The sequence below is a fragment of the Polyodon spathula genome, chromosome 21 (assembly GCF_017654505.1).
Source record: "Polyodon spathula isolate WHYD16114869_AA chromosome 21, ASM1765450v1, whole genome shotgun sequence".
NCBI lineage: Eukaryota > Metazoa > Chordata > Actinopteri > Acipenseriformes > Polyodontidae > Polyodon > Polyodon spathula.
The window spans coordinates 316370-340036 of NC_054554.1; the positions used below are offsets into that span (position 1 = coordinate 316370).

The following is a 23667-nucleotide window of genomic DNA, read 5'->3' on the forward strand; positions in this document are numbered from 1 at the left end:
CTCTCAGATCCAATTCAAAGTGAATATAAAACTAGACCAGCAGCTCAGTTAACCTGCTAGCTGCAAGATGGTGTGGCCCTTCTTCAGTGGTGAGGACAAGATCTGACAAACCAAAGAGTTCTCACACAGCGGATCTGTATTGTATCCTGAGGCAAGGATATTGCAAACCTGTCCATTAAAACAAAACAAAAACACATCCTCACACACACACAGCTTGTTTGCTTAAAAAGATAATGCAAAACCAGGGTCCCCCCCCCCCCCCATATAAAAAACACACAAAACAGTTTAAAATACACCTGCATAAAAAAAGAGAAACACACAGGCACCGACACAAAAGATTGCGCTGAAAAGAGAAAGACAAAAAAAATATATATAGCTGCCCAACATGAAACAGATCAAAGAAACAGGCTGGGATAGTGAAAGAGCCAGGGGGTCCTTTAATTACTCTTGACATCCGCTAGTCATGTGGCTGGAGAGAAACGAAGGGTCTACAGAAAAAAAAAAAAAAGTTTGGAAATCTCTTGGTTCCTGCATTGTTTTTGCTCCCCTGCTCCCTGTCTAATGAACAGTGCCAGTTCCCATCAAACCTTCCCTCCTACGTTTCTGCCAATAAGGCTTCCAGGCTGTGCGGGTCCCCCCCCCATGACCGAGGGGATTGTTGTCTGCAGCGACTGCCTGGAGAAAAAAACAAACCAAAAAAAAAAAAAAACTTTTGTTGGGAAGTTCTCCTAGCGGCACCCCAGAGATCAGTCTGACCCGCAGGCCGTCTCATTTTCGCAGGCTCTGGTTTTCTTTCTTTTTTTTTTTTCAAACCCTCAGAGTTCACATAGGGCAGTGCACTGTGGGGGCATCAGATCAAACCTGGCCACTGGCTGTTTTAGCTCAGCAGCAGAAAAAAAAGGATTGCTAAGGGACCAGACATAAGTAGAGGCGCGATTTAACTTCAAACATGAGCCCCTTCCCACTAACGCTACCCATTTTTTTCCTTTTTATTTTTTTTAAATAAAAAAAAATAGGCAGAATTGAGATAGGAGCTGCTGCTTTTATGTGTTATTAAATATCTTCCAATTCTAAAAGAGCGAATGGAACCCCGTGGAGCATGGCAACATGCTGCACTGTTTGTTCACATGTAGGTTTACTGAGCAAGGGCAAACAAGCCCTGTGCATCCTCCAAATAAAGTAAAAACAAATGAAACAAATTAAACAAATTCAGCTTCACAATAAATGTTCAGTTTGCAAAGCAGTGGTATTAGTTCAGACAGGAATTGTTCACAGTAGGAGCCGATTCTCTGAAAAAGGTAGAAATTCACATTAACAAGACCCTGGTAAGACTTGCTGTGTTTTTAATTACCCGCAAAATCCCTCCTTAAAAACAAGATAATGTATGTGCATTAGGAACCATTTAGTGGGATTTCAAAAGAAAACAGTGGATTGGAATATATAAAAACATAAAGATATCATTACAGGTAGATTAACAGTTACAAAAAAAACCCATCCAAACTAAAGTATACATCATAAAAATAGAGCCCTGCACCAAACGTTCTGGAAGCGTCACTTACAGAACATGATTAAGATATCAAGCATTGCAGCAGCCTGTCGGGTCAGGGCAGGTTATGGACAAAGCCCGCCCCCATGCAGGAGTCTGGACTGGGGACCGTATGGTTAAGCCTGGACTGGGAACACCTTGCAGAGCAATCTAGTTGTTGAATTTGGGAGTTTGCTAATCAAAATGAAGCACTTCATTTACATAATAAAATCAGCAGTAATTACAACATGGGCTAATAAATCTCAAACAAGAACTTGCTTCTTGGATTAGAGATGCAGGAGAGGGAGGGAGTTGCAGATTTATTACAAAAGGTCCTTGGAGGCCACCTTAGATCTCCAAGCCATTTTGAAACCTCTCCTCCGCGCCCAAAAGGAAAAGCATGCACCCCAGCAATAACTCCAACCTTTCTTCTGTTTCGCTCAGCTCTCCTCTGTTCTGACCTCCTGTGGCCTGCTTACATTCATTTCACAGAACAGCAGCAACAAAACAAACACTGCAATGTGTTATTAGAAAGAGTCAAAGATTTGGAGAAAACAAGAACAAAAAAAAAAAGACAAATAATTGTAATAAAATGTTACTAGAAGGGGAAATCTGCTCTGTGACTTCAGATTCTTGTCAATTAAAATTATCAAGACTAACAGCACCCCCTGCCACTCCCCCAAGCCCCCTCTCTCTTTAACTTTCCTCTGCCAGTTGCCATATCTTGTCAGATTATTTTCCCCTTGCAAAGCTGCTGGTTCCCATTCGGAGCTGGGCCCTTATCTGCCTCTCCCAGTCAGCCCCAGGCCCACACAGCTGTCACCAAGTCCCTCAGTCCCTTTATTTTATCAGGCTTCACAGACCTCGGCCTGGCATGAAACCGGGGGCCGAGCGGCTGTTCAGCACTCCCTGGAAACCAGGCATGGAAACAGCCTTGCATTACTTCCCCCAGTCCTGGGGGAGTTCATTACTCAAGCAGGGCGCTCCCACTAGTGAGCCAAAGTCCAGGCCGGCAAATTCCAACTGCGCTTCACTGGAGCTTCTCTCATTAAAAAAAATAAATAAATAAATAAAAACTGAAGAGCCAACCGCTAAAGCAGCACAGCGAGATGCATACAGCTGGGTTTGTTTTTTTGTTTTTACTGCACAGAGAGAAAGGAAAAGTTTTGTAAGGGCCCCCAAAAGACCACCAGAGCCTCTCTCCAGGCCCCAGCTAAGATTCTCTCTCTCTCATGAAACACATTCTCCTCGAACCGGGTCCCTGAAGGAGGCTCCAATATCTCCGTGGCTAACAGAAATCCATGAGCAGTCACCTATCGAATTTATTTTTATTTGCTTTAAATTTAGGATTCAGGAATCCTCCTCTTTACCACGTCTACTTCTACCTCCTCAACAACCACAAAACAAATACAATGTTACCTGCTGCCAGGAATTTAACAGACAGCTACTCAGATATTTGAGTTACAAGAAAGGAGCAGCAGGAAAAAAGCCCACATCACACAGGCCCCCCTGGGAGCAGGGAGAGACGGCATTGACGTCAGGGGTAATTGGGTGTCTGAGCGAGACTGCCAGCGGCTGAGCAGAGTCCCCAGGGACCTCCACCCTATACAAAGCGGAGCTGAAACTCGACTACAGGAAAGCAAATTCCACAAAGGAGAAGGAAAGGGGACCGGGAGCTCACACACAGTGCCTGCAAATAATACACACGTGTTTTATAACAAAACAAGAATAAAGGGGGGGCGTCTCTCCTCCTTCCTTTAAATAAAAAAAATGCGCCCCAGCAACATGTGTTCTTTATTACAAAGCACAATTCTCCAAGCGTTAATAAATTCTTCATTTCCTTATTGGTTTTGTTTAGTTTAAACCAGCAGAGAGCAAAACGTCCTTCTCAGTTCAGGGAAGCCTCTTCCTCAGTCCTCCTCCTCAGCACAAACCTTTGCAGTAGGTCTACTTCCATCAGCCTGCAGATACCCACACCTTCAAGCACTGCATCACAGTACTTGAAAGAAAAGCAGAACAATCCATTCATACATGGGCCAGAATGCTTTTTGCATCGGCATGTTTCTGCTGTAACTATACGCTATTATAAAGAGATTGGGATGGGCTGCGCGCTGCTCTGGGAGGGTCAGGGCTCCTGAGTTCTGCTGTTTATTGTTAGTTGGGGGGGGTGATGACGACATGAGGCTCAAAACACGGGATTTGAACTTTGAATTAGTTTTATTGTGGTCTTGAAAACACCCCATCAACTAGGAAACATTCTGTGCCCTGGAGTCGATTTCGTATTTCTGCAGGAACAATTGCCACATGCAACTATCTAAACCAAGCCATTGCTTTAAAAGAGGAGGAGATAATGGAATTGCTGCTGCAGAGCTACCCTGGGCCCTGCAATGTTATATTGACCACTGTTAAGTAATCTGGTACGTGTACAAAACCCTCTCCAACTCGTTTTAGAGAAGATGCATCCGCTATCATAACCAACCAGGGGAGAAGGCAAGACAGCACAGCATTGGTACAAACACACTCACTGTATGAAGTGGTGGGAACAGAACTAAATGAAATGGAAGAATCAGAAATCACCACAGTGTGCTGTAGGCCTGGTTTGTACACAAATTTTTCTATTACTGTTCAGCCCATGTTTCTAAATACTGTAGGCTACTAGTGAGAGGCTTGTAGTGCAGACAGAATGACTGGCACTAAAAACAGAAACAAGACAATTCATTGTAACATGAAACTATAAATCTGTATTATAACAAGGTGATATACCCAGGCGCATCGGGTATGGCACAGTGCTTATTAACCAGACTCTATAGCGTGATGTTCTTACCCTATACATGCAGTAACTGTATGTGACTTCATTCTATAGTTATTTCTAGAGACGCATATGTTAGTTTAGAATTGTACACGGTACCTGCCTCAGTTTAATTTGATCAATAATATTTTGTAATTATTATAAAAGAAACAATTCCTTAACCACCCCACCCTTCAAAAACAACTAATTAAACCTACAATATGTATTTTACAAGGTTACAGGATTAAAAAGCCACTATGCTAAAGGATTGCCAGTCAAACACTTTTTTTTTTTCCCCCTTTAAATCCAAGTTCTCAGAACAGCACACAAAAATACAAATATCTGCTCACCGTTCTCTGACTGCAGACACAAGAGAGCTAAAATAAGAGCCAATTCATTTTTTAATTTTCTGATTTTTTCTTTTGAGCAGCAGATTAAATAAAAGGCAGCTCAAACACACACTCGTTTATTTTAGTTTTTTTGGTCCTTTGGCAAATTCTTCTCTTTCACTCTTGCATGAAGTATATAAAAAAAGAGAAGAGAAAATGTCCCCACAGAGCCTTTCTCCTCTTCCTGGGGTGGTTCTCAGCCCCCGCAGTGCCCTGTGTAATTTCCAGTTCCTCACAATTCAGGTATTAATAAAGACCCCATGGGGACCTCCAACAATATAACCCTACATTTTCAGGCATTATGAAAGGAAACCCCCAGGGGTCTTTGGCTCAAATTTCTGAAATGCAGGCATTGTAAAAGGCACCCCAGGGGACGCCCGCAATAGAAATCTGCTGAATTCAAAGCATTTTCGGAGTCCTGGTGGGAGCCATTACTCCCACTGGAAGCTTTTTACAAAACATGTGTTGCTGACATGTTGACAGATTGCTCACTGAAGTGTTTAGGTGCATGCACAAGGCGGGCCTTCTGAGACTCGCGCTCTGCCAGCTAGTCTCCAAGCGCACAAAAACTGGTGCCATCCATATTCTAGAACAGGGGAGGAAAAACTAGGCTGGGAAGAGGGGAGGGTGAGGGGAGCGTTTCGAATAAAAATGAACCATGCACCCCTGCGATGAAGAATGACTTCCAGTGAGCTTCTCTCCCTCTCCTCTACCCGAGCAGAGGCTGCACTCTGCCTCCCTCACTGGAGAACTAGGGGGTTAGCAGCAGCTGGGACAGCATTTGTATCTGTGCCAAGGGCTTACTGAAGGAATCTGGAGGCAACCCTATGGCTTGCAGCAAAAAAATAAAAATAAATTCACTGGTTGAAAAAGAGAGAAGCGAGAACACACACACACACACACACACACACACACACACACAGCTCAGATTGCACCAGCCCTGCCTCTTATCCCCGACTCAGCTGGCCTCTGGTCTCTGACTGGGCTCTGCACAGGAAAGTGATCTGTGGCTTTAATAAGGGCCGAGGGCTCAGAGGAATTAGCTGCCTTGGTGACGACAGGCGAAGGGGGAGGGGGGGGGGGGGGGGGGGGTTGGAGGCGGATGGAAATGTATTCATTGCGTAGGGAGCCGGGCCAGACAGGGGGAGGAGGGGGGCACCCTAGGGAGCCTGAATCACCCAGAGGCCTCACAAGCACAGCGCTCTCATTTCAAACAGGCTCCGGCAGCTAAATACTTAAAGCTGTGCCTGCCTGCTCAGGAAGCTTCAGAAATAAAACTCATTATTATACACACTTCATCACACAATGTACCGGGACTGGGGTCAGCTGGCACAATACAGGTAGGGCAAGGACAGCATTCCAGTGCAAGTGCAAGTGCGCGCACACACACACACACACACACAGTGTCACTCACACACATACACTCCGAGAAGCACAAACACAAAACACACACACAGTGTCACTCACACACACAAAACACATAGTGTCACTCACACACACACAAACACTCCGAGACGCACACACACAAAACACACACAAGCACAGTGTCGCTCACACACATGCATTCCGAGACACACGCAGTCACTCGCACACACCGTGTCGCTCACACACATACACTCCAAGACGCACAGTCACTCACACACACACACCGAGACACAAACAGTGTCGCTCACATACATACACAAACACAGACACACACAAACACAGTGTCGCTCACATACATACACTCCGAGAAGCACACATACACATACAATGTCACTCACACACACACACAAACACAGACACACACAAACACAGTGTCGCTCTCACACATGCACTCCGAGAGGCAAACACACACACACACACACTAGATCATGTAATTGAAATCCCATTCAACTCCTTTAAATACATGCATGAGAAATACAAATAAACAGATTGATAGCAGGACAAAAAAAGAAACTGAATACATGAATGACAAATGTTTCTACTAGAATTTTTTTTTTTTATGTACATTTTTCAATTTGAAGACATAAAAAGAAATTTCATTTATATTTTTCTTTTAGTAATTTAGTTATGAATATTAAGGACATGCAGTAGCTAACAGCCTGGATATTCTATCTTTGAAGGTTGGATATTTATGAGAACTTAAAGCAATATGTTTTAAATACATGGTGTAATTAAGGTACCAGAAAGTGTTCAGCTTGTGTATCCTGGACACTTACAAATGCATTTTTGAGGCCATTACTAAAGATTCAGCCAGTCTAATCTGAGCTGACAAAGCTGCACAATCACCTACAGCCAGAAGCGGCATATTGTTTTTCACCCTAATGTAAGAGCTCATTCTGTCTTCTGCTGGGGGGTTAATTTCTTTTTGCTGCTATTTGTAAGTGACAAGCTGCAGCGTTTGAGAGTGACGGCACCCCAGCTCAATGGCAGTCACTTCTCCAGCAAACCCTTCCTTTCTTTCTCTCTTATTCAGTCCTCTATGCAGAATCATTTAGCTACAGATGAGTGTGGTTTTAATGCACACTGGAAAACAATGCATACAAAAAAATAAAAACATTCAAAAAAATTCAAAAAAGGTGTTCTGTTTGACAAACAAGCTGGGACTGCTAGGAGAGCTGGAGGACTGGGAGAGAAGCTCTCTCCAATTCAGGATGGGGTCAGTCAGAGATGGTCCCTCTTCATTGTCAGCCAAATAACGAATCCATCTTTTTGGGTTTGAAAGGAGAGTGCTGTAATTCCGTTCATTTAGCAGCGTGCACTGACTGGCCGCTCCGTTCCGATGGATTAACAAGGTTGCAGTGAAGTTCCAGGACACTAATCCCAGATCCTGCCTCTTTGGGCGCACAGTCAGGGGCCGTTTTTACAACAAGCGAGTCGAGTCTCCTGAAAGCCCCTTTGTGTTCGAGACGTGACAGGGCAGCAGATCTGAGAAAAGCGTCTGCAGCACTTATGGGTGTTTTTAAACACACACAAAAACACTGTCAGTTTACAGCTCTAGTTTTTATTACACACATATATACATTCATTTTTGTAACTATGGCTTTTATTTGGCAAGCCATTCATTTAAAATCGACTAATTCACCCTGGTGCCCTCTGGGTCAATCATTGACCGCTAGAGCTGCTAGAAACGGTCAACAGCACAAGTTTTGCTGCTGCTTCTAGCTTTATTCCTGATGTTCATCATCACAATGGCAGATTACCTGCATGTTAAATATTAATACTTTCTCTGCCTCGTGCAATTCCCTTGCATCCCCCTTCGTAGGCATTCCATATATCATGCGCTCTGCGAGTTGTCTGGCAGAGACTGGGGCAGTCGTGGCTGCAAGCCCTGTCTACGCCAATGACCACTCCTGGGTTATGCAAGCCAATAGGTGGCTTCAAATGGAGGTCATACTGGCAAGCAGGGGGAGAGAGAGAGAGAGAGAGAGAGAGGACACACACACACACACACAGAGAGCTTGCATGCAGCCTCATCTAAAGTGCACAGCAGTTCATGAAATGTTCTCCATTTGATCTCCAGGTTTTCAAACGCTCCGCTGGGAAATGATATGCTCCAGATTTCCTCCAGTTGAGACAGTCCCAAGGCATTTCCCGTCACCACCCCCCATTGCCTCTGCATGCATGATGTAATGTGCAGATACTGCGCTCCCCCACCACCCCCTGCTACTCTCAGAGTCCTCGCAGCACCAGGGCTGTTACAAACTTTTACAGACAGTGGCCATCGCAATGGTCTGACAACCGACTGCCCCTTGTTATACACAAGCATTTCAAAGGTTCTGTGTGAATTCAAAATTACAGCCACTAGCGTCATGAAAACACCGTGACCTACACGGAGTCTGTGTAAAAACAGCGGCACGCATACGGACAGGGGTACATATCAACTGGATAAGTGCTTCTCTAAATAATGTCAGCTTGTGTGACATACATATGCTGCTGTTCCACAGAGGTCACAAGTAATTGTATTTCACAATCACATTGTACTTCATTGTGCACAAAAAAAAGGACATTTTGTACTCCCACTCTCCGGACAGAACCAGAGCCAGTTTTGTCACCTCGGATTCCCAGACTTGGCTCTGGTGGCCCACACGTGCTACCTGACTTCATTTCATACGCTCAACCCTGTCAAAAGCTTCCCTTGCTAAACAAATAAAATCTGAAATGACATTCTGCTGAATGCTCAATTGAATTGGAGCAGAAGACGAAGCCAAAAGTTTCCAGAAACCCTGCTTTTTATTGATTATATAAAACACCATGTATCCTAGTTAACACTACCAATGTTAACAAGCCCAAGGTCACCCTTCTGAAAACATGCAATCCAACTGCACTACAGCCCGACCAGGATGCTACATTTTCAGTCTGCTCAGCAGGCAGCTTTCCATACACTCAAGAATGTGCATACCAAGTTTCATTAAAACTGGACACACAGTTCTCCAGATACAGCTCCAAACATGCAAGATACATTCTGAACATCAACTCCGAACAAGAACAGCAAACTGCTCACACGTACATTCTGCAGATTACATACTGCAGCAATTAAACAACTCACAGGGTTTTCAATGAATACGGTTGAGTGGCGACTTGTGGAATTATTTGAGACTCCCTGGTTTTTATTTCTTAATGCACATCCATTGCCCTAAGCCTTTAATGCACGGTGACAGGGAGGACCCTGCCGCTGGTTCAGCTGAGCTGCTTTGGTAAACAGGAAGGCTTGCCCGGAGCGGAGCCGATTAGGAGGTGAGCTGGCTTGGGAGCATGCCCAGAGAGCTTACCCTCAACCAGACGTGCCCGTGAAGACGCTGTCCAACAGGAGCCAGAGTCGCTGGGAGGACGTCAGGACTCCAGGAGCACCAGACGTAGGTCAGTTTAGGGGATGTTTATCCCAAATAAGTATAGTGAGGGTTGTGCAGTAGAGCCAGTTCCTGCAGTGGGACGTCCCTTATAGTGACACTAGAGCTCGCTATCTGTGGGCAAACTTATTAGCTTTGTTTTCTTCTCTGTGTTGAATCCAGCGCAAGAATTTCCATTGTTGGTACCCTAGCGTTGAGCCTGTGTTTCAACACCCACTGCTCCGTGTCTGAATCCTTATTATTCAGTGACGACCCGCACAGGTAACACCCCCCTGTTACATGCACACTATTGTGATTGGAAAGTAGAGTCAGCAACGGGGCGCACACTAGTTCTGGGAACATCTCGGTCTCGGCTTGGTTAGGGTGCTGCGTGGGTGGGATTTTTTTTTTTTTTTTTTTTTTTTTTTTTTAAAAGAACAAACTTGTTAAATGCTACCCCCTACAATCCCCAAATGCAATTTTTTAATTTTTGGAAAAAGCGATGTGCCACGACTGCAGAGGCCATTCCCTCATTAGGCTGTCGAAGGAGGTGTAGTGATGTGCTGAAATGCATATCACCGTTGCAGGAGCAGAAACACTGTACATCGTGGCGAGGTCCAGAGGGCTGAGTCAGGGTCTGGCACGGACCACTATCCAAACAGCAGTATGAGAACTGCGGCCAACAGGTCATTACAAATTGCAGCTGAACAAAACCCTGGCTTCTATTCATTAGTACAAACTAATGGCACCACAGTTGGGTGGCTCCAAACCCACATAACCTCAACTCCTCCAATGCAAGACCTCTTACTAATAAACGCAACGCTCCAAACAACGGTAGTCATACCACCTTGCTGCAGTGCCCACAGCGAAACCTGTATTGGGCGCCTGTCTGTAGCTATCACTCGAAAACCCTCCACCTGCTCATTACTGCAGCACTGCTAGAGAGCAGGAAAAAGACGACACGTTCCACGCTGCCCGGACATATCGACACAAAGCGCTGGCTTAGCGGGAAAACCAAGATACGTCACTGTATACCAACTCTCCAACTCTGCAAAATGCCTGTACAGTAGAACACATTCGCACACAACTGTCTAAACTGTTCATCCCACAAGACTTGTCCTCTGGGTTGCCACCATGGCTACAAACACATTACCCTGCAAACAGGAAATACGAGCTGCGTTCCAGAAGCACTGCAGAGGTGTTGTTTAAAGTGATGGTTAAACGATGTGCAGAGGTGAGAGGGGGAGTGGAAGGGGTGCCAATGTGATCTACAGCCCCACTACAGGTTTCCTAAGCGCAGCGGCTTACCCCCTGGGCACTGGTGGGCGCGATGCTCGGTCAGGTCCGCGAGCGAGTCGAAGTCCTGCTGGCAGCTGTCGCAGGTATACATGTCGTCCAGGTCCTCGTCTCCCTCCTGTGCCCGGTCCTCGTGGCTCGTCACACTGAGCCCGTCCTTCCCCGAGAACTCCTGCTTCACCACCAAGACATCATCTGTGGAGAGAGACACACAAGCGTAAGAAACTACAAACAAGCGAGAGGAGGCGCTCTGCACATCCATGCCCGTCCGCTTCAAAGCAGGCAAGACGCTACTCTTTATCGAGAGAGAGAACACACGGGTCACACTTCAGTTTGGTTAACTCGCAAGCTAAGGGTTTAGGGGTGTTGCACACCCTGGAATGCAATAATAATAAAATCAATCACATGTAAATGTATTGTGTCGAACAACTACTGTTTTCAGTGTAGTCTGGAAATGATTAGAGTGGCCATGTGACCTATTCAACAGAGTAAACAGCAATGCATCTAAAAACATCCCTTATTTGAACCATCAAAATGATCAAGTGCACTGGGGTCAAAAGTTTACTAGGGCAAATATGAATGAAATTTAGCAGTTTTCCCTTATGCTTGTCCCACAATTTTACTATGTATTTACCATAGTTTACCATGTTTAAATATGTTGAACTTACCTCACTGGGCTTTACTGTGCTCGTCTATGCTTTATTGCACTTTGCTGTACTTTTACTTTGGGAAATTTTTATAAGGGCTCTTTAGTGTATTAAGCATATTTGTCTTAAAAGTAAGAGAAGTGAGGGTTGCTCATGTTTTTATTATTTACACAATAGCATTTCACTTTATTGCTATCAGTCTCAATTTGAAAGAATAAAAGCTTGATCTTGGCTATGCACACAGTTGCAGCTTGGTGTTCTATCTTAAATACTAAACATTGAGGAGGGTAAGAATACTAAGATCACTTGATCAGGAATTCCAGTTATCTGGGTTCTGGAGAATATTAAAGCACACTGACGTTTTTATTCCATGTACATTAATATCTTTAAAAAAAAAAAAAAAGGGGGGATTTGTGATTTGTACATCCGACAGATTGCAATGAAAGCAAGCACATTGCAGAGCAGCAAGACCAGCGAGAGCAGAGGTGCCTTTGGATTGAAGGCTTTGGGTTTGATCCCTGGCCGGAGTTGAGGCAGCCTAGTGGGGGAGACACTGGGGCCAGAGACGGCCATCTGTCCAGAGGTTAACGAAATCCTTCTGGTTTGGGGGAACAAAAATAAAATAAAAAAATCACTGCGGGGACCGTCGTTAGCCGCTCGGTCCCATAGCTTCTGCTGGATAAGAGTTACAGTGTAGCTGCCAGCCATGTATGCCTACAGAAACTCTGTGTGCAGTGCTGTGAGGGCCCTATCTCCACCAAGCTCCAGGGGAATGAGGCAGTGAGAGTGAGAGAGAAAAAAGAGACTGAACACACAGAAATGTAACAGTCAACTTCTACCAAGAAGAGATTCCCATTCCGTTGTGTTCTGAGCATTCTACTGGAAGACCAATAACAAGCTTATCCTGTCACAAGCTGGCGACAGGAAGACATTAGTCTTGCCCCCCCCCAGCTCAAACCAGTTCCTTCCAACGAGAGGTGTAGCAATTGTGCCATCTTCCCCCCCTCCCTATAAGACCTAGCCTGTCCCCAGTCTCCCACTAATTCTTAACACATTGGTCAGTCCAGTCCACTTTTTACACAGGGTCAGCAGAGTTTGTTACGTTCCAAACACATCTCAATCTACCTCTCTATTAAGCTATCATGTCAACTCAGACCTATTAGCCTCTGTGTGAGCATAACCTGCAGACAATCATTGTTTAAAAAAAAAACACAACAGTGTAACAAAAGACTGTGGATCCTTTTCTCTAGGGCGATTACTTAGTTACAGGAAAGCGTTTTGTATAACATTGATGCATGCAATCCTTCGCTGCTGTATCAAATGCAGCTCCAATAGGGGACTGGAAAAACATGCCAGACAGTTTCTTTATTTTCCCTGAAAAGTGATTTCTTTATTTATTGAAGAAGCCTAAAGGAACCACACTGTATTACAAATAGAATATAAACAATACACTGATGCTGGAAAGTTTGAGGCTTCAGTGCAAAGCAGGTCAGGACGACAGTAAGCTTTCTCACACTCCGACTCATTTACTGGGCATGCTAATGCTTTTGTGAATTTGAATTTAAAACATAGATTATTTTTGGATTAGACAGGGGTCTCCTGTTTATCCAGTGTTTTTTCAAGTCTAATATTTACCACACATTGGCGCCACTAATTCAAGGACAATGTGGAGCAATAAGTGTTTTTTTCTGCGAGAGATGTATCTTTGGAATATTCAAGCTCACACTATTTGACCAAAACAAAACACACACACACACACAACATGTTAACATTAAGCCTACAATTCCGTTTCACTCCCTGCATCGCGTCTGCTGACAGGACAGCGAAGAGCCAGGCATCGCTGCACCGCCACTGCCCCACTATTGATTATCAGTCATGGAGCTACATTCATCATAAAAAATTAAAAAGCTGACTTTGTAAGGGTTAAATAAAAGATAACTTGTCTAATTCCCAGGTCCTCGCAATTTAACAAGAGCGATCTCATATCAGAGCTCTAATGAAGGCTGCCCTGGATCTCGTTATCTCCTCGTAACCTCCCAGGGCTCTGACCTTTCACACCTCTCAGAGCTGTGGTTTGTTTCATTCTGACAGCTAGTGATACAAGCTGCAGAGCACTCTGTCCAAGTGAGATCTTTCACTGGGCTTTCATTGTAGACAATGCTTTTGGAAAAAAAAAAGAGGAAAGAAAATGAAAAAAAAAGCCAGACAATAAATCACACTACTAGCCAGACTCCAAAAAAATAATAAAAAATAAAAATACACATATTAAATCTTTGCAATATTTGCAGTCTTGGAACAGAACAAGTTTGGGTTGCAAACACCCTTTTAGAAGACCCCATTCTCTCTTTCTCCTCCCCCAAAGAGATGCTCTGCTGCATGTTTTAATGAGAGCCTGCAACACTCTTGAAGTGCAAGTCTTGGATAATCAAACTATTTAAGTGGTCCCTTCAGATTCTTAATAAAAATGTTTGACTGTACTTCTCATTATGGAACATTAAACAGTAATGATTGCCAACAAATCTCTCCTCGGTCTCCATAGCCAAGCGAGTTATTATTTCTTTAAAATAAACACTAAATGTTTGTCTTCTAGGTAAGTAACATTTTGGAAAACTATCCATAACGATGCACAAATCGATCCTGGACCTTGCAAAACAGCAGCAGAGTTAAAGCAACCAGACCCTCTTGCAATTCTTGCACACGACCAAGAATTTATAAAATGCCCTGATTAAAGACAAAGGTGCCCCGTACCAACCCGCTCTCCAAGTAAAGACAAGGACACCTTCTATCACCCCCTCTCCGAGTAAAGACAAGGAGACCTCCTATTACCCCCTCTCTGAGTAAAGACAAGGAGACCCTCTATCATCCCCTCTCCGAGTAAAGAAAAGGACACCCCCCTATCACCCCCCCAAATGATATTGTTATAATAATTCTAATTAGTATGACTTTTATATTTCTTTTACAGGTCCTTGCAAAAATGAATTGTTTTGAATGGTGTTTACACACACAGGATCACAGGATGTTTGCATTCAGTTTCATCTCACTATAGTGTTTGTTGCATTTTCTGCAGTGGTACAGAGGCTTCTCTGGAAGTGTTTGCTTATTGAAAATAAAATGGAATCTATTCCCCACCTCCCGCAGTGTGCCAACTTGAATTGCCCGAGGAGATTGGAGGAACACGCAACCCCACAGGCTCTCGGTTTGGGATGTGCCAGGTGGTGAACTATAACCTGGTTATCACATCCACTAAACTGCACTGTGTGAAAGCATCACTTTACAGAGCTTTGCACACATACAGTATAACTTCAATTACAGAGATCTACACAGTGTCACATGCATTCTGAAAGAGTGACTTTAACGCAACACATTTCATAGAACACCCTTTTATTAGAGAGAAAAATCTGTAGAATTTGTATCACTATGTACAGGTACTTCAATACACAGAGAATACATACTGCACAGACTCGCACACGCACACACAGAGAACAATCTAACACTGAACTCTGCCCATTTTCCCCTCTTAACAGTCTTAGCACTTGCTCTCAAAATAATTGGTCCTTTATGGCCTTAATGGCATGTGCTAGCAAGTGTGAAAAGGTACTTTAAAAAAGGTATAAGAAAAAAAAAAAAACCTGCTAAAGTTTCCCCCATCTGCTCAAGTGCTAGACCAGTATAAATATATATATATAACAAACCGAAGTGCAGGAGACAAGGGACAGGCACAACGAAAAATAGCTGTTTTGCAGTAATTATCAAGGATTTCCCTAGAACCTGTTTTTTCATCTTATTTTTAATTTGCACCGGCACATTCTGCTTCCCCACTCAGTCGGATGATTGTGGGAAAGTTCTCTGAACCTGCCCCCCCCCCCCGAGGATGGGCTGGGAAGGTGGGACCCAGGTTGTTCATAATAATTGTTACCAAGCACAGCCAATAACGAGCCTCTTGCTAATGAAGAACACACACACAGTTGTCTCTGTAATGAAGCTTTAAGTCTGAGGAAATTCGATGCATCTACATGCCCTAATGTTGCCGATGAAGCACGTTGCTCTGTTTGGAAACGCTAATTAACCCTAATTTAGTCGATGTGTTTTTTATGCAGCCCTGCTGCCCCTCCCCTACGTTCATTTTAAATGGTTTGTGGTAGAAAATAATTAGGATCTCTGGTAAATACAATTTAATGGACCCTATAAGGTATTTGTTCAATATATTGTAAAAGCTGAAAACAAAGTGTTCTGCGACCCCTGTTAATACAGCTCCTAATGATCCTAAAGTATCATCACAATGCAGGTTTCACAGCAGGCAGGCTGCTCTGTGTGTTCAGCCTATCTTCAAGCACCTTGTGTCATTTTCTAACAGAACTAATGGTTGAATAATTCACCGCAAAGCTTTTGGTTTGTATTTAATCTGAATTTAGTAAATTGCTTGAGGAATATAACCCTACCACCTCATCTAGTGAGATCACCGATAGGACCAGTGTTCTTCTGAAGGGAACTCAACAGCCTTCTCATCCAAAAAGCAGGACAAGCGGCATGAAAAAAGAAAAGGCTCCAGGACTTGCTATCAACCGGACTGATCAGCTGCAAGTGAACGAATCCTTCTCATCGAAAAAGCTTTCCATTTTGAGGCCCAGGATCCAAAGCTGTTAGTCTCTTTCTTCAGACAGATGAGTACTGGGGAAGCACTTTGCTTATTCACACACAGGGCACGAGAACCACTCATACTTATTGCAGATACTACTGAACCCGGTGGCAGCCTTCAACAATGCTCCGTTTCTGCAGGTCCAGAAAACAGGAGCATTAATCATTTAAGCCCTAAACTGTGCTTTAATAGTCAGGCTGCTAGTAATAGCAGTCAGCATGTGAACACCAGAAGTTATAGCAGTTACTTGTATAGATAATGCAGTAACAGATTCACTTTCCAGGGGATAGTTTTCCTACCCAGGCTTACTGAAGACAAGACAAAAGTTTAAAACTTGATGAAAATATAAATGTCAATCTGGAATGTCTGCCTCAATACCTTACAGGCCAGGTGTGTGCTTCAGGGAAATGTCAAGTTAAAAGTCAATGTAATACAGATCGATTATAATGAGAGATGGTTCAAAGGTTTTACTCTTGTTATATTAAAATAATATCCTCCCTTTATGTAAATGAATCCTATTGTAGCTGCGTGTCACCATGTCACACTGCCTGCGCCCCTGATCACCGTGTGTCACACTGCCTGCACGCACTGTGCCACAGTCACACTGCCTGCTCCCCTGATCACTGTGTCATCACGCAGTCACACTGCCTGCTCCCCTGATCACTGTGTCATCACGCAGTCACACTGCCTGCGCCCCTGATCACTGTGCCATCACGCAGTCACACTGCCTGCGCCCCTGATCACTGTGTCATCACGCAGTCACACTGCCTGCACCCCTGATCACTGTGTCATCACGCAGTCACACTGCCTGCTCCCCTGATCACCGTGTCATCACGCAGTCACACTGCCTGCTGATCCCCTGATCACTGTGTCATCACGCAGTCACACTGCCTGCTCCCCTGATCACTGTGTCATCACGCAGTCACACTGCCTGCTCCCCTGATCCCTGATCACTGTGTCATCACGCAGTCACACTGCCTGCTCCCCTGATCACTGTGTCATCACGCAGTCACACTGCCTGCTCCCCTGATCACTGTGTCATCACGCAGTCACACTGCCTGCGCCCCTGATCACTGTGTCATCACGCAGTCACACTGCCTGCTCCCCTGATCACCGTGGCATCACAGCAGTCACACTGCCTGCTCCCCTGATCACTGTGTCATCACGCAGTCACACTGCCTGCTCCCCTGATCACTGTGTCATCACGCAGTCACACTGCCTGCTCCCCTGATCACTGTGTCATCACGCAGTCACACTGCCTGCTCCCCTGATCACTGTGTCATCACGCAGTCACACTGCCTGCTCCCCTGATCACTGTGTCATCACGCAGTCACACTGCCTGCTCCCCTGATCACTGTGTCATCACGCAGTCACACTGCCTGCTCCCCTGATCACTGTGTCATCACGCAGTCACACTGCCTGCTCCCCTGATCACTGTGTCATCACGCAGTCACACTGCCTGCTCCCCTGATCACTGTGTCATCACGCAGTCACACTGCCTGCTCCCCTGATCACTGTGTCATCACGCAGTCACACTGCCTGCTCCCCTGATCACTGTGTCATCACGCAGTCACACTGCCTGCTCCCCTGATCACTGTGTCATCACGCAGTCACACTGCCTGCTCCCCTGATCACTGTGTCATCACGCAGTCACACTGCCTGCTCCCCTGATCACTGTGTCATCACGCAGTCACACTGCCTGCGCCCCTGATCACCGTGTCATCACGCAGTCACACTGCCTGCGCCCCTGATCACTGTGTCATCACGCAGTCACACTGCCTGCTCCCCTGATCACTGTGTCATCACGCAGTCACACTGCCTGCTCCCCTGATCACTGTGTCATCACGCAGTCACACTGCCTGCGCCCCTGATCACTGTGTCATCACGCAGTCACACTGCCTGCACCCCTGATCACTGTGTCATCACGCAGTCACACTGCCTGCTCCCCTGATCACTGTGTCATCACGCAGTCACACTGCCTGCTCCCCTGATCACTGTGTCATCACGCAGTCACACTGCCTGCTCCCCTGATCACTGTGTCATCACGCAGTCACACTGCCTGCTCCCCTGATCACTGTGTCATCACGCAGTCACACTGCCTGCTCCCCTGATCACTGTGTCATCACGCAGTCACACTGCCTGCACCCCTGATCACTGTGTCATCACGCAGTCACACTGCCTGCTCCCCTGATCACTGTGTCATCACGCAGTCACACTGCCTGCTCCCCTGATCACTGTGTCATCACGCAGTCACACTGCCTGCTCCCCTGATCACTGTGTCATCACGCAGTCACACTGCCTGCACCCCTGATCACTGTGTCATCACGCAGTCACACTGCCTGCTCATCACCGTGTCATCACGCAGTCACACTGCCTGCTCCCCTGATCACTGTGTCATCACGCAGTCACACTGCCTGCTCCCCTGATCACTGTGTCATCACGCAGTCACACTGCCTGCTCCCCTGATCACTGTGTCATCACGCAGTCACACTGCCTGCTCCCCTGATCACTGTGTCATCACGCAGTCACACTGCCTGCTCCCCTGATCACTGTGTCATCACGCAGTCACACTGCCTGCGCCCCTGATCACTGTGTCATCACGCAGTCACACTGCCTGCGCCCCTGATCACTGTGTCATCACGCAGTCACACTGCCTGCTCCCCTGATCACTGTGTCATCACGCAGTCACACTGCCTGCTCCCCTGATCACTGTGTCATCACGCAGTCACACTGCCTGCTCCCCTGATCACTGTGTCATCACGCAGTCACACTGCCTGCTCCCCTGATCACTGTGTCATCACGCAGTCACACTGCCTGCTCCCCTGATCACTGTGTCATCACGCAGTCACACTGCCTGCTCCCCTGATCACTGTGTCATCACGCAGTCACACTGCCTGCTCCCCTGATCACTGTGTCATCACGCAGTCACACTGCCTGCTCCCCTGATCACTGTGTCATCACGCAGTCACACTGCCTGCTCCCCTGATCACTGTGTCATCACGCAGTCACACTGCCTGCTCCCCTGATCACTGTGTCATCACGCAGTCACACTGCCTGCTCCCCTGATCACTGTGTCATCACGCAGTCACACTGCCTGCTCCCCTGATCACTGTGTCATCACGCAGTCACACTGCCTGCTCCCCTGATCACTGTGTCATCACGCAGTCACACTGCCTGCTCCCCTGATCACTGTGTCATCACGCAGTCACACTGCCTGCACCCCTGATCACTGTGTCATCACGCAGTCACACTGCCTGCTCCCCTGATCACTGTGTCATCACGCAGTCACACTGCCTGCTCCCCTGATCACTGTGTCATCACGCAGTCACACTGCCTGCTCCCCTGATCACTGTGTCATCACGCAGTCACACTGCCTGCTCCCCTGATCACTGTGTCATCACGCAGTCACACTGCCTGCTCCCCTGATCACTGTGTCATCACACAGTCACACTGCCTGCTCCCCTGATCACTGTGTCATCACGCAGTCACACTGCCTGCACCCCTGATCACTGTGTCATCACGCAGTCACACTGCCTGCTCCCCTGATCACTGTGTCATCACGCAGTCACACTGCCTGCTCCCCTGATCACTGTGTCATCACACAGTCACCATTAAGGACCACGTGGGGGACCAGGCTGTCAGGGTTACTGCTCTTATTGTACAATAGAAATGCACTAACTGGGATTTAAAAAAAATAATAATTTCACTCTCAACCTAGTGATGCTACAGGTATAGGAGTAAAGAGGACACAATAACGTATCTAATTCTGCAGAGAAACTAAAAGAAGTGGATTAGGAGAAAGTGAATGAATTTCACCATGCAAAAGAATACAAATAAAAACCAAACCTGACTTGTTTTGTGTTTTAGGAGGCTGTGAAAGTGCAACAGGAGGCACGGCTATTGTGCATAGCAGCGCTTTATTAAAGAGCTTCTATGAAGTGCTCTTGTTTTTCTTTGCCTGAGTATTTTCCTCTCACTCAGTCAACCACCTTGATTCCATGAGAGCCAGGCCTTAAACTGCAAACACACAGCACCTGAAATGAAAAGCACTTCTCCCACACAGTCTCTGGTGTCATTGTGTGAAAATAAGAAATTACCAAGGGGAGAAGTGTATTCAAATGTATACATATATGTAACTAAGTTATCCCCTGGGAAGAAGAAGCACCCATACAGAGAAGCTTGGTGTCTACTGTAGCACCCAGCTTTACTTACAAAAGGTGTATGAGCACATCTGCAACAGTCTGCTAACAAACATAATCACGCGTGTCTTTTCTTGTGGTCCCCCCTCCCTTGGAAGAGCAGACTGTTTTCCTATTATTACCTGTGGGAAATTAAAAATACATTATATATCCCGGGAGAGGGGGTCCAGAGAGTATATGAGAGAGAGAGAGAGAGAGAGAGAGAGAGAAGGCCAAGTTATCTGATTGTGTCAGTGTCTGGGAGGCTAATTTATTTTTTTTAAAAAGGTGTGAGCATGTCTAATTTTAAGCAGTGTGACAAATGGAGAGCAGACTCCTTTTCAGAGTGTAGATATATTAATACCTCTGTGTCAGTGTATACTGCACAAGTGTGCTGTGCTGCTGCTGAAAGCAGCACTCCTCATTAGTGATGCAGGTCTACTTGTGAAATCAGAGGCTCTCATTACAAACACATGGCATGTCAGTAAGGTACAGCTCACCCTCGCCAAAGATAAAAACCGATCAGAGGGTGTCCTGCAATTGGAAATTTACAGCGCCTCAGAACAAATAAACAGGCCAGCGTTTCTAGATATAGTTATGCTGTGTGAGGGCAAAGCCCTGTCTGTAAATAAAACATTAGTGTTGTGGGTTTTGGTGGCGATTGGCTGGGATGGGGTTGAATCCTATCCCTGCCAAATGAATGTGAGAATGTGGCTGTTCCCAAATGAGATAATTGGTGTCAATTGGGAACAGCCACAAAATATAAAAAAGTTTGAAGAGTTTGAAGCTGGATTAGGAAGAGACTGCCAGGAAGTTAGGAACAAAGAAAAAAGGTACTGTGTGAACCGTAGTGTTATTTAAAAGGGTAAAACCGTATTTGTAAAAGCGTTTTTGCAACCAGTAAACTGCTTAGCCATCCGGGTTCTAGTTTAGAGGTTGTGAAGGAAAGTATAGTTTAGCACTCCACGTGGGAGTTAGGGTTTAATAATAAAAGTGCACGAAAGTGCTAAAAACTTCAGTTGTATGTCTAGTCTGCTGTGTTAAGGGTGAAAGGAGCCCGAGCAGAGACCAATGTATGATCAATGTTACGTGTACGTTGCACACATGCACAAACACACACACACACACACACACACATTTATATATATATATATATATATATATATATATATATATATATATATATATATATATATATATATATATACATACACACATATTTCGTTAGTAATCTTCATTAGAGCTGCTCATTGGCTGGAAAAACAATCATGAAATGAAACGGAATACAAAACTCAATACACAATATTTTCACTGGTCAGCCTATGAACTGAAACAAGATGGTTAGTATCTGCTCTACAAGTTGGTACATTTTTTATTCTCTGAAGTGCGTGCTGTTTTGTGCGAATGAGTGCGTGTGTGTCTCAAATACATACAAAAAGCTCCTTCACTTGTAACCTTTTAAACCACAGCACCCCAAGGAGTGGAGATCAGCCCTGGCAAGCCCTTCCCAACCTCAAAAACCAAAATATAAAAAGCATGTTTCATATGAGCTGCTTTGTGGGAATGCTACACAGTACAAGACTAATGCAAACTGGAAGATAATGAAGAACACAGTGCTGGAGCTTTATAACACTGTGCTGCTCTACAGTGCTGGAGCTATATAACACTGTGCTGCTTTACAGTGCTTCCTGGAGCTATATAACACTGTGCTGCTTCCTGGAGCTATATAACACTGTGCTGCTTCAAACGCTTATTGTAAATATCTGTAAAATGTGTATAGAATAAAGTTTATCGGATTATCCCCAAAGATCTACAGGAGTCTATGATAAAAGTTTGAAGACACACACTTTGTTGCTCATCTCACAAGTACTCTGTGTGTGCGTGTGTATATGTGTGCGTGTGTATATGTGTGCGTGCGCGCTGTCTGTCTCTGTGTGTATCTGTATATGTGTGTGTCTGTGCGCCTGTGTGTGTCTGTGCGCCTGTGTGTGTCTGTGCGCCTGTGTTTATATACCCTGCCCACTGTGGATCCTTTGTCATCCTGACACATTAAAAGGTCTCCAGTCCAGTGCACTCCTCCCAGTGCAGCAAGTCAAGCACACTGAACGCCAACTGTGTGACCCGTGCAACTGTGACAACAACAACTTTAAACAGAATCTTCAAAGAGAATATAAAAACAGAAAAAAAAGCCACTTGACCACAGGCTCTAATAGCTCTCTGGAGTATGAACAATATTCATCTCTTTTGTCTTGGGCTGTATGGGTTATACGGAATTGATATTCCAGGTTTTGATTCAGTGGGTAGCCCTGGACCTGGTGCAGGAATGTGACAGAGTATCTGACAGCTTCCTGGCAAGCAGACGATTTAATAACATGAAGTCTATACCTGTCTGCACTGCCGTGGAACCCCAGCTCGGAACAAACTCGGAGGACTCGCCTTCTTCCACTGAAAGAAACAGGGGAGGGGAAAGGGGGAGGAGTGGGGGTTAAAAAGGAATCGCTTTTCAAAATCCATTAAAACAGCGCAGGCGTGTTTTTACTGTGTTTTTTTTTTTTTTTTTTTTTTTTTTTTACTTTTGTGACACAGAAAGAAACCTGTTTACACAGACACCTGTTAGATTACAGCAATGTTTTTACAGAAGCACAGATCAGGGAACTAAAACACACACACACACACACACACACACACACACTGTGAAAAACAAACACAATTCTACATTGCACCAAAACAGTGCTGCTCATTTAGCAAGAGACTTCAGGGATGGAAAGAAGGCTCCTATTGCATAGCAGTTTCACATTCAGGGTTTTTAGACATGCTGTGATACAACCAGTTATTGAAAGAAAGAAAACCGGGCTGAAAGTATTTATCAGCGGGTACCTTGCAGCTTCCTAATGCTACCCTTCTGCTCTTCTGACAGTAGATAGTGCTGTCAGCCAGGATACCGAATGGCTTTGCTGAGGACTCCACATATACACAAGAAATTCCAATCACACACGTGACGTGTGCGCATACTAGAACAGGAAAAGAAGCTTTCCAGGACACAATGGAATCGTTCCATCAAGGACTGGTCGTTTCCACAGGAGCCTTGTAATTGCAGCGCAAGTGTAAATAATGAAATCAGCCCCATTGTTGTGAACCCCCAGCAGGATGTGGCTATTAGCCGTGGCACATGACAGGGTAGAACAGGAGTGAAAGCAGAGCTCCACTGGGGGAAGCAGAAGAGCACACTCAGGGGCTGATTGTGAGGAGCAGCTTGCCCAGGAGCACAGGAAGGCAGCGTGGAATATTCTCATTCTTTGATTAAGACCACATTAAAATGCTCAGCTGTTTTGCTCACTTTAAAAGGTCACGCTGGCACTCAGGACTTCAGAAAGCCAAAAAACTTCTGCTCCAGTTC

At 45.3% G+C, this 23667-nt stretch overlaps 1 protein-coding gene across 2 annotated transcripts in view; it reads right to left on the minus strand.

Annotated features, from left to right (window-relative positions):
* The window catches only part of LOC121295965 (zinc finger protein 423), a 104931-nt gene that overhangs the window by 62092 nt on the left and 19172 nt on the right, over positions 1-23667 (minus strand). Inside the window, exons 2-3 of one of the 2 annotated variants that reach the window (XM_041221066.1) lie at positions 22656-22715; positions 10822-11004 (exon numbers count right to left, since the gene is read on the minus strand). In XM_041221066.1, coding sequence (XP_041077000.1) covers positions 10822-11004; positions 22656-22715 — 243 coding nt within the window. Of the gene's footprint in view, positions 1-4663; positions 4733-10821; positions 11005-22655; positions 22716-23667 lie in introns of those variants that run through there. The other variant, XM_041221067.1, reaches the window with a different exon arrangement.